The sequence below is a fragment of the Pagrus major genome, chromosome 13 (genome assembly GCF_040436345.1).
Source record: "Pagrus major chromosome 13, Pma_NU_1.0".
Taxonomy (NCBI): Eukaryota; Metazoa; Chordata; class Actinopteri; order Spariformes; family Sparidae; genus Pagrus; species Pagrus major.
The window spans coordinates 7498170-7510222 of record NC_133227.1 but is presented as its reverse complement, the minus strand read 5'-3'; the positions used below and the strand labels follow the sequence as shown (position 1 = coordinate 7510222).

The following is a 12053-nucleotide window of genomic DNA, read 5'->3' as shown; positions in this document are numbered from 1 at the left end:
ACATATATCTTCTTCAGGTCAAAATGTTTTTTTAGTTAAAAACATTTTTCGTGTATTTGAATCGCTCGTGATTCAGACTCATACAGATTGGTACTCCTCCACTGCCTCTGTTGTCTGCACACATTCACCAGAGTGTGACTGATGCAGCTTTGGGACTGCTTCCTGTCTGTATCCATGACGGAATTGCATAAGCTGAGGGTGAAGAAAAGGGCAGCAGAGATTTCCAGCAGCCCTTCCCACTTTTAAAGCATCAGTCTGAGAGCTGTGAGAGACAGTGCTGCTCCAAAAGTTCACATTTTATCACCTCACACTTGTTATTGCCTCAAAGTGTACACCTGTGATGTTTATACAGCACATATTCTATTATTACTATATGATCCAAGAATAATTAACTAAATCTTAGGAAGTCTACATTTACCCCTAAAGCCATATGTCAATTTATAGCCTATTAAGATCTTTTTTTTTCAGACTTAACCAGTTGTTTTCTTATTATAAGTACACAATATACAGCATTTGTGTGTGTAATTACTTGAGCAGTTTTCATGTTTAGTGAGCTTGTATAAGCTGAAGTCTAAGAGGAAAACAATGTGATTCAAGATATTTATTTTATTCTGTGTAACAAAACGCACTGGAAAATTGCACGTCATTAACTAGAACTCTTGAGCATCAGAAACAGTGTTGTTTGTATTATTTGTTGTGTCTTATCAAAACAAATTACTCTGTAAGACATGTTTTTTATATGTGAAGTCCAGTCTGTGACAATATCCAAATTATTCAACGTTTTTGTGTGTTGAGAAGTCAAATTCACTATGACAACAGGTCAACACAAACATAACTGTAATGTAATACAAACCAAAGTGCAGTAGATGGCACTGTCACACCTTCACACCTGTAACATATTTAGTTTTTTGTTACTTACACTTGCAGGATTTATTCTGATGTTTTTCTAAACTAAATCACCTCCACACTGTTGTTGTTGTTGTTGTTGTTTTTAAATCAGTGCTCTTTCACCACCAAATCAGTGAGGCACAGGCAACTTATCAGGAGCCTATTCACACTGCAAACAAAGTGAATGAACAAGTGGTATTAAGAATTAAATTAGGAGGGCACTGAAGAGTCAATACAAAAACACACTGATGAAGGAAAGGACAGACATTAAAAAGAATAAACATGACTAAGGTTTTTCGCCAGTGTTTGATTATTAAAGGAATAGTTTGACATTTTGGAAAAACACACATTTGCTTAAAATAAATATTAATATCAGTTAGCTATTTTCTTTATTGCCATCTATCATTCCTTTAAACATAACATTTGCAAGCCTTTTACCAGCACATGTAAAGAAATTAAAATCTTTATAAATTATCCACTTAACATCTAAATCTGTACGCAAGACATTCCATTGGTATTATTATTTGTGCCAGCTGAATAACTGTAGGTGGTGTATTATGAATATGAAAGCCCACCTTTGTTGAAACCCATCAACATGTATCCCTTACACCAAAAAGTAAAAACAAGCTGTGTTTTTTGGGGAGTTATGTGCTGGAACAAACCAGATACAACATGTGTAATTTGTTAGCTTTAAAGCTGCTGGTAGGTGGATTTTGTTATCCTTGTACTGAGCAAGGCTCGCTGCTTCACCCTTTAACATTTTGGAAAACAAGCTTATCTGCTCCCATTGCAACTCTGATAGATATGAAGCTACGGCGAGCAGCTGATTAGCTTAGCTTAGCTTAGCAAAAAGACTTGCAACAAAGAACAGCTAACCTGGTTCTGTTCAAAGAAAGACAGCCAGCCATGAAACACATTGTTTTACACTTAAACAAAAAAGTGTTCATCAGTGAGCTTAAAGGGGCTCCGTGGAGCTTCTGTGTTGTGTTTCTCAGAAGAAAGTGAACAAGCGTCATGTCAAACTACTCCTTCAAACCATCAAGCAGGTTTTAAACGCACAGTATGTGATTTCTGTCGCTAGCTGCCTCTCAATCAAAACAAAAGACGTGAGAGGCAAGGGATCATGGGAGTTGTGGTCTTTATTGTTAAACATCGACCATTGCAGATGAAAATCTATCTAACAGATTCAGGCAGAGATGCTCAGAGATGATGTAATGTTCACGCCATTTTTAGTCACGTTTGGCGACTTCTACCTACTCTGTGAGTCTGAAATGTACGGAAGCCCTAAAGGGCCATGCATTTATACATTTTATTTCCTCCGTTTTCCGTGATAACGAGTTAATGTAATTTGTTTTCTCGAGATCTCGAGTTATTATCTCGAAATAACAACTTTTATCCCGTTTTCCTGAGATAACGGGATAATTTTCTTGAGATCTCGAGATAACGAACCTTTGTTTTCCCGAGATAACGATATAATTAATTCGAGATCTTGAAAAAACAAAACGATAGTGTAGTATATTAAATCACTGCAGGAAACATCATTCAGTGTAGCAATTACAGAGGAGCAGGAGCATATCGATCACCGCGTCTCTTATCTTTTCAGTCAAGGCCTGACACAGGCTGAAATAGCATTATGCCTTGCTATTACAGATAATATACACATTAGTGTGCGAAATCTAAAAAGAGTTAGCAAGGCTTCAGCTATATCGGCGGTGCAATCTAGAGAGCCTGTCATCGTTAACTACATAGCTGACCAGCTACGAGGTCCCGGGCGTCTCCATAATCTCAGGCCTATCATATCACAGTCATTATCTCGAGATCTCGAATTAATTATATAATTATCTCGGGAAAAAAAAGTTTTGTTATCTCGAGATCTCAAATTAATTATATCGTTATCTCGGGAAAACAAAGTTTCGTTATTTCGAGATCTCGAGAAAATTATCCCGTTATCTCAGGAAAATGGCAGTTGTTATTTCGAGATAATAACTCGAGATCTCGAGAAAACGAATGAAATTAACTCGTTATCACGGGAAAACGGAAGAAATAAAATGTATGAATGCATGGCCCTTTAGGGCTTCCATAGAATGCACCGTTACATTGAATAAATGTATGATTTTTCTGGGTTTGAACATTGTATGAAACATTTAAGAGCACAACTCAATAAAATATACAACAAAGGTCTAGTTTTTAGACATTTAAATGCAGAAATATTAATGATGATATCTTTAATGTATTGTATCTTTTTTTTAAGACACAAGTGGAGCATTTGATTAAGAGTTACCACAGTTGTGCCGGCATGTTCTCTGGCAGATATAATCTGTCATTCACATGCATAGACTGCTTTACAAGAGTATGTAACATAGGACAGATGTGGGGGGCCCTGAGGCGGCGGCACCAGGTTTTCCACATTCCTCTCACTGACCATGGCTGTAAATGCACACAGGTTCAGAACAACAGCAAATCTTTGGCTCTTGCAACAAAGATTTCCAGGGAAGTGACAGGCCGGCTGGCTCCAGCTGGACCCCGACTGGAATGTGCTGTTGCCCTTTATCGTTTTACACTCCTCACTGCTTGACTGGCCAGTTAACAGGAGTAATTGGTCTGACCCTGTGGGAGGCTGCTTTCAGATGCATGAGTCAGTGGTCAGGGGTGTAACAGAGGGCTGGAATATGAGCACAAGAAGCAGAGACACCCTGCTGTCTCTGCACCCTACCTTCAGCTGCCGCTCCCACGCACAGACACCAGCAGGGAGAAAGTATTCCTGCATTAAAACAAGCTGCCCGTTTACCTCTCCACATCTGGTTCTCATGGTGGTGGCAGGATATAACCAGTAAAATAACAAAGCCTGGTAATATACACACTGAGGGGGAGGTAATCACTCGTCACCACAAATCTGGAATCAGCACATTCAGCTGCTAGTCAGAAACATATCCAGACTTTTATCACCAAGACACTTTTACAAATTCTCCCTCCTCTTTTAGGGGATGTTGTCATGGGAATTTACAAGAAAAAGTGGGAGTGACGGATGAAGATGGAGGTGGAGGCAGTCAGAGAGGCAGCAAGGAGAAAGTGTGACAACTGAGACGAGGGAGCAGACGCAGACTCGAGGGTAAGGATGGACCTGTGAGGGAAAAGAGCAGACTCTGTGGAAAAATAAAGCTTCAATGAACGCGTGGCTGCCGGTGACGCAGTGGACAGAGCTCAGCCCCCCTCACTACTGGAGGAAATAAACCGCCGTCAGACGACTCTGACATGATGTGGACAACAACTGTCCTCCTGCTGCTTTTGCCTCATCTGCTTTCCTCCACAGTATGTATGATATGCATGTTGTAAATGTTTACAACTTTAGTCATCTGTCATGTCACTCAGACGTCTATCAGCAAATTTTGTATGGGGATATGAAATATGACTGTGAGTAGGATAGTTGTCAGGGAGCTTCTTCATGTGAAAGGAGAAATACAAACAGCTGCATCGTTCCCTTTTTTTTGTTTTTGCAGATGTCTGTTGAGTAAATTGCTTCAAGAAACACTGATGCAATCAGTTTAGGGGTTCAAGTTTGGCATCATAGATGAATCATGGATTTTTCTTTTCTTTTATTAGTTATATCAGAATTAAATATAGCTTATCCTCAATGAAAAGATTCTTTGTTAAATTTAAAACTCCTGCACTCAAAATGAATATCAGCAAAAATGGACTTAACACCAAAACTAAGATATCTAGTATATTAATAATATAAGATTATTATCACTTTTGCATTCACATGCGAGCAGTATTTCTACCAGTTGTGGTTGGTTGAAGTAGAGCTGATTTTAATTACTTTATGGCGCATTGGGCTGTTTAATCTACAAAATCCTCAAAACATAAAAACAACGTGATGGTGACCAGTGATGGAATGTAACTAAGTACGTTTACTCCACTACTGTACTCAAGTACAATTTTGAGTTACTTGTACTCTCATTGAATGAGAGCTATAATTTTTTTTAGAGAGTCTTATAATATAAAACACTGATTTGAATTATCAGAAGCTGTAAATAGCTTTGCCATATCTGTATATCAGTTCAACCCACAGTATATACATACATGTAAAATATATATGTAATCATTTGTACTTTTGATACTTAAATACATCTAATATCAGACACTTGTCTCACACGTCTCTTAACTATTATTCATATTGGTGATTTTCATGTTTACCGCAGTTATATATTAACAGAGTATCATCACTTTTACTCAAGTATGACTTTTGAGTACTTTTTATAATGGTGACACTGATTTAATGAAACAAGTGTCCAAACAAGAATGAATAGTAGCTGCAGATGAGTAATGAAGAAGTTGATTTCAAAGAATTATTGAAACAAGTTGTTTTGTGTTGAATTTGAATTGTGTTTAAATATCCCCTCAATAGGTGATGTTTTTGTTTACAAGAATATAAAACTATAAAGACTTAGAAGCTAATCATATGTGTTGCATTGAAGAATGGATAAAAATATAAAAGATAAGTAGTGATGACAGATGTCAGATGAGTGTAGTGCAGTAAAAAGTACATTATTTCCCTCTGAAATGTAGTGCAGTAGAAGGAGAAGGCAGCGTCAAATGGAAATACACACTCTAGTACAGTACTTGAGTAAATGTATTTAAGTTTCTTCTCTGATCACAAAATATTTGCAGGATTTGAAGACAGGATATTGAAGTTGTGCCGTGCTGTTTGTAGCCATCCGACCGAAAACTTTGTTGACCCAGAAGAGATTGAATTTTTTCATATGTCCTCCCGTGTTAGGGAGTTCAGAATCAGCTACAGAGGCTGGTCAGGACTTTGTGTCTCACTCTGTGAAGTGCCTGAGGTCAGACATCCCAGACTAGTTATACAACAAGTGCAGACGTACACCTGTGGATTACACTCTTACTGCGGTTTCATCTTGATTCTCAGGACACAGGAAACAGCACTGATTTTAACCAATCAGAAATAGTGAATGAGGACTTCTCTGATGCTCCAGTCAAAGGCCAGAAACCTCCCAAAGGTCGGGACACATGCTCCATCCCGTGTGACATCACCGTCAAGCTGCTACGAGATGAGAAACATTCAATCTGTGGTAACACTTCCTCCTCTTTCCTGGTGTGATTGTTACCTTTGTCATCAGCATCTGTTGTTCAGAATGTGTGTGTGTGTGTCTGTGTGTGTCTTTAGGCCAGTTACAGCAGTCTCTGTTGGCGTTTGGACGCAGCACCCGGAAGCTGATGAGGGATGTGATGGAGGAGCAGCAGAGAGCCCTGGACATCCTCAGCAGTCAGGTAAAAGTGGAGTCCTTCTTGTTTTTTCCTAGTAACAAGGTTTCTGAGCATCTGATTGGCCGGCTGCATGTACAGTAGTGTCATGTTTCCAGGTCACTGAGCTGATGACCAAAGTGCAGACGCTCAGCTCCGAGGTTCAGAGAAGCAACACTGAGATGTACTCCATCAAGCCTGTGCAATCCCACGGTAACACACACACACAACACACACAACACACACAACACACGCATGATGATGAAACAACATTCACATATACGGGTGACAAATTCCCCCAAATTTACACATAAATATCAGTTTACCTGTCGCAAGATGTCCAAAAAAAAAAAAAAAAAAACACACAAAAAACGAACATGTAAAAAATAAGAAAAAATATGGAAATAAAAATGTGCAAATATAAAGAAAATTAAATAAAATAGTAATGTGGACATATAAAGACAACAGAATATTTCATTTCATTTATATATTTTTAAACATATATTAATTTGTTGCAAAAAATAATTTTAATTGATTTTAATATACGTTATCTGTTTTTAATTATTTCTTTCCCGTATACAGAACTAAATGAAAATACAGGTTAGAATATTTGTCTTTTTATTTCCACGTGTGTTAATTCTCTTTGTTCTTGTTCTGCCACTGAAGCACTGTTGTTTAACTTACTGTGAGCAGGCAGAGAGATACATTATGGGCCTAGATATGCAGTCATTCCTTTGTCCTTAATGATTTCTAAACAGTAGCTGCACCAGTGAAGGTTATTTTTCTTCTTGATGACAAAAGAGAGCATGTTTGTTTTGATTAGGACGAGACTGCAGCGACATCAAAGATAATCTTGTGTCGGTTGTCCCCAAGATCCCCAGTGGTATTTACATCGTCCACCCAGAGAACACAGACTCTTCGTTTGAGGTACAGCAATAATAATAATAATAATAATAAAGCTGCTCACGGTCTGTCACTCGACGTCTGCATCACCATCAAAACATAATGTGTGCTGCAGGTCTTCTGTGAGATGGACTACATGGGAGGCGGATGGACGGTGATGCAGCGGAGGACTGATGGATTAACTGACTTCAAACGACCCTGGGCTGGTTATGTCGATGGCTTTGGACACCTTGCAGGTTGTATAAAGTCAGACATGCTTCCTGTTTCAAGCTTTAAAACCGACACAAGGGGGAGGTTTAGGTGTTAGAAACAACAGCTAATGTATTCCAGGTGTGCCAGCTGACTGCACACTGACTGTAAGATGAACATTAGCACATACACGGCCCAACGTATCACATCCATTTGTGGTTGTTGAACACCTCATAAATATTCTCAGAAGACTTTAGATGAGAGTTTGGAGCCTGGCTGCAGTGATTTGTTCCCATTCAGCGGCAGGAGCATTAGTGAGGTCCATCACTGACATTGACTCACAGTCTCCAGACAGTTCATCCCACAGATAGATGGGGGTGAGGAGAGAGCTCTGTGCTGCCCAGTCAAGGTCTTCCACACCAGACCAGGAAAACCATTCCTCCATGGACGTGGGGCATTTATCATGTTGAAACTGGTCTCACATAGCCAGACCTTTCTCCACAGCGCTGAAGGATGGTCCTACTTCGCCCAGTATCATTCTGCCACAGGGGTAAAACGCTCTGGTTTGAAGCTAAGGATGCAGCGAGGGTGCCCCTGCAAAACAGTGGTGTTAGCAGGAGGATGTGGGGGGCAGAGTTTTGTACATTTGCACATTTTCTCCGCAAAACAAAAGGTAACAACTGCTGGCTTGTTTCCAGGTTAGGGTAACTTGCCATTTTCATTGTGTAGCTTGCTTGCTCTGAGGTTATTGTTGGTTCCTGTAGCAACAGATTCGTCTTCATCAGAAAAACGACCTGTTAAAAATAAAATAAGATAAGATAAATTAAAACAAAGGAAAATAAAACATGAATCGTCAGGAATCAATTTTTGTCATATTTTATAAATAAATTAATGCCAATATTTATTTTCAATATTATTTTTGGTGCATTTAATGGCATTTTAATTTATCTATTGATAAATTATATACATTTAGTTAGAGTTAACCTTCGTCACGTATGCTTGTAACCAAAGTTACATAAGTAATGTAGTTATTTAACAAAAACAGCAATGATGTCCTAAACCTAACCAAACTGCAAGCTATGACGAAGTGTCCAGTATGCATCTCGCTGGTACTCTACAGTGGTTATGTCATTTTGAGAATGTCGCTTTGAGACACCAGGAATCGAAATATTTAATCGTTTTGGATTGAGGATGTGGTGAGATAGCAGAAGGAGAGGAGAATGCTGACTGAAATAGGCGGCCAATGGCGGTCGTGTCTTGATGGAAACCTCAGACCTGCAAGATATCTTGATAGATATCTTACTAGAATGATCATTTTAACCCAAACCCTGATCTTTCTCTAACACTAACTAAGTGAAGGAGTACAAATTTCAAGTTTCACTAAACTACAGTTACCATCTATCATTTGCTGCCAATGGCAGGCTTATACCCACAGTCTACATCTTGGAGTCAGACTTTGTTGAAATAAGAAAGAGTCTTCTAAAACGCCTGCCAAACACTGTTGTCTAAAATATGACATTAAAATTTCCATCAGTTCATTCCATTATTAACAAAAGTAATTTAATGGATCTTAAATGGATCTGTTATCTGTTTATATTAAAATGAGAATTGGATTTCAAACTGACCTAACAAACTCTAAGCTAACTCTAAGGTTTTTAAAAATGTGACTATTTATAAAATCTAAGGGAAGATTTTAATTTACAATTAATTATGATTAAAGATGACTGTTGTAACAGCACAATCTCTTTGTGTGTGTGTGTGTGTGTGTGTGTGTGTGTGTGTGTAGGGGAGCACTGGTTGGGTCTGAAGAAGGTGTTTCATATAGTGAACCAGAAAGATACTCGGTTCCAGCTTCACATGGCTCTGGTCTCCAACGATGACGTCACCTCTTATGCGTCATACGATGATTTCCGCCTGGACACTGAAACCCAGTTCTTCAGTATACACCTGGGCAGATATGCGGGCAGTGCAGGTAAGACTAAACAAATCAAGTGGTTTGTGCTTTTTTCTTTCTACACAGAGCAAATTCAAATGAAAAATGCCTGTCTGTGTGTGTGTTTGTCCAGGTGATGCATTTCGTGGCTACGAGCAGGAGCAGAACCAGGACACAGCTCCTTTTAGTGCCTCAGATGTGGACAACGACGGCTGTAATCCCTCCTGCTCCATCAACAACCGCACGGTGGAGAGCTGCAGCGCTCAGCACAACCAGACGGGATGGTGGTTCAACCAGTGCGGCCTGGCAAACCTCAATGGCTCCCCTGAGGATGCGGAGCAGAACCAGGGACGGAGGATGCACATCCTGTGGGACACCTGGAGACAGAACGGGGTCCCTCACACCATCAAGTCCGTCACGATGAAGATCAGGAGGATTGCGACCAATAATTGACAGAGGAGGAGGAGAAACTGAGGGTGAAAAGAAGAAAGCACACATTGTATAAGTTGCACTGCATCATTGTACAACATGAAGTTTTAATAAAACAGGAAGGAAGGATAAGAAGATGTCTCATTTTTATTGTTTCACCTCTTGGCAACCAAGGTGACTTTACTGCGACTCTTGAGGACAAATATACTTGACATTTTTATGCAATCTTTACCAACAACACCAGGTTATTCCCTTGAGCAAAGTCTGCAGAGTTGCAGACTTACGCAAAGTGTGCATAAAGGGCTCAAGTGATCAATTAGAGAGCCCTCAAACACTTGCCGAACTCACAGTGGGATAGTCCTGAGCCCTCGTGGACTTCGTCAAAGTCTGTGAGTGCGCATCATGGTTGACTGCAGACATTGAAACTAGGCTGTAATCTCTAAAAAAGGTGTAGGGTTCAACACATTCCACTCTGGTACTGTAGCTCATGAACAGATTTATTATTTTGTGCAGACTGCACATGTTGCAGTGATAATACTGTATTTTAAATTTGGGCTAAGGACATCATCATTAACATCACACCAAGCTCTGCACAGAGAGCCTGCAGCAACAGGTCAGAAGAAAAGAACGATGGAAATCTAAACAAAATTCAGCCCTGAGAGTAAAGAAATATACTTTTTACCTTTAACCTTCCTTTGCTGCCACTGCCATACTAAAATGTTCTCTTTGCACACTACTGTTATCAAAAGTGCCATGAAATGTCTCATTTCTATTCATGCTCAGGAAGAAATGTTTAGATTAGACAACCTTTCCTCGAGCACTACTCTTACATTGTTCGCTCCACTACAGGTGAGGCTCCAAGAACACTTAAATCACCAGCATGTTATTTTATCTATTCACAAATGTCATCTTCTGGCTGTAGTTAGCACTGCAGCCTCCAGGGGACACTAGAAGGGCTCTATCTATAAGCAACATTTTGTAGAAAGTGGTATTTTATGAGATTTGGAGAGCAACACCCCTGTCTTAAATACAAATCCCAGGTCTATAACAATGTGTCAGATGTAATGTAGGTGCTGACTACAAACAAAACTCGTTACATCAGAACAATGTTATGTGTTAAAAACCTGTATGTTGAAGTAAACATGTATGTAACGCTGTGATCCTACCCTCTCACTGAAGTTACATGCAGTGCAGAAACGAGTGACGGGGGTGGAGTGGCTGAGACAGAGACACCATTCACCTTATTACAAGACACTGTACCATCAACATGATTTTCAAGCTGTTATTTTAAGGTAAAAAAGTTACATAATGTTGCTTTAAGTAAAATAAATGTTACAAAAATGTAAATGTAAATGTCAAAATCTTACTTAAGTTGTATTAGAAATGGATTTTCCGGCCTCAGCTGGACAATAAAGATGTAAAATTATGTTGCAACGTTGCTCTCGTGCTTTAAATTGTGGGGGAACATTGCAATAAGATATCGCTGAGGCAAAGATCATCACATCACATCACATCTAGATCACACACATCCAGTACTTTAAAAGTGGACATCTGTGCATTTTTCTGATTTTATGAACTTGGTGGGAAGCACGAACTGGACAAGACACACGCTGTGTGTAAAATCTGCTTCCCATTTATGAACCACGTTAAGTTTCTTTCACCTGAAGCTAATGTCTGCAACCATAAAGCATACAGAGAGCCCAGCTAATCAGCCAAGAACTGAAGTGGTGCTGTCAACTTTGCTGTCGAGCTCTAAGAGAGGTCTGTGCAGCAGAGTCGTGTTTGTGATGTCTGAGAGCTGCTATATGACAATGCTATTTAATGTAGATCACAGTAGACGTGTAATGCAGTGCAGACCAAAGTACTTTCTAAATAAAAAGGCGATTTAAATGTTGAATAAGTTGCCATGTGCCATACATTTAAAATTCATCATGTTGCATCGAGAATCTTTGACAGGTGAATCGTAATCGAATCATGAGGCCAGTAAAGAGTCACGGCTCTTGTACTACTTGCCTGCGGAAGCCCTGAAAGGAAAGTGAAGAATTTTTTTCTGGTGATCCATTTGCTAAGTCTGATCTAAATTTCTCTCCTGCCTTAATGATTGAGAAGTTTTGCCAGGATAATCTTCCTAAGTTCCTTGATTGTTTTCCCTTCTGTGAAAACATGCAACATTTTCTTTTCACGTGTGAAACTGAGTTAAACACGTCCAGTTTCCTACGATACAGCACATAGAGAGTCTGTATGAAGCGAACGCCTGCCGCACAGGTTCACCCAGCAGGTGAACTGGCACCTCTCCAGCCACCAGTCTGGCCTCTGTACTGACTGGTCCATGCTGATTCCCCACAGACTGAGCTACTGCTGCCTTGTGTGTGTGTGTGTGTGTGTGTGTGTGTGTTTTAGTGCCACTGATTCTGGTGATAACGCTTGTAGGAGCTCTGGCTCTTTGTGT

At 39.7% G+C, this 12053-nt stretch overlaps 1 protein-coding gene across 1 annotated transcript; it reads left to right on the top strand.

Annotated features, from left to right (window-relative positions):
* The first annotated feature begins 3969 nt into the window (after nucleotides 1-3969).
* Nucleotides 3970-9739, top strand: angptl5 (angiopoietin-like 5). The gene is made up of 8 exons (XM_073479882.1): nucleotides 3970-4197; nucleotides 5816-5978; nucleotides 6074-6177; nucleotides 6270-6363; nucleotides 6974-7077; nucleotides 7169-7289; nucleotides 9029-9214; nucleotides 9309-9739. Exons 1-8 carry the CDS (start codon nucleotides 4141-4143, stop codon nucleotides 9626-9628), a joined length of 1149 nt encoding a protein of 382 aa, XP_073335983.1. The 5' UTR covers nucleotides 3970-4140; the 3' UTR covers nucleotides 9629-9739.
* Nucleotides 9740-12053: the final 2314 nt, after the last annotated feature.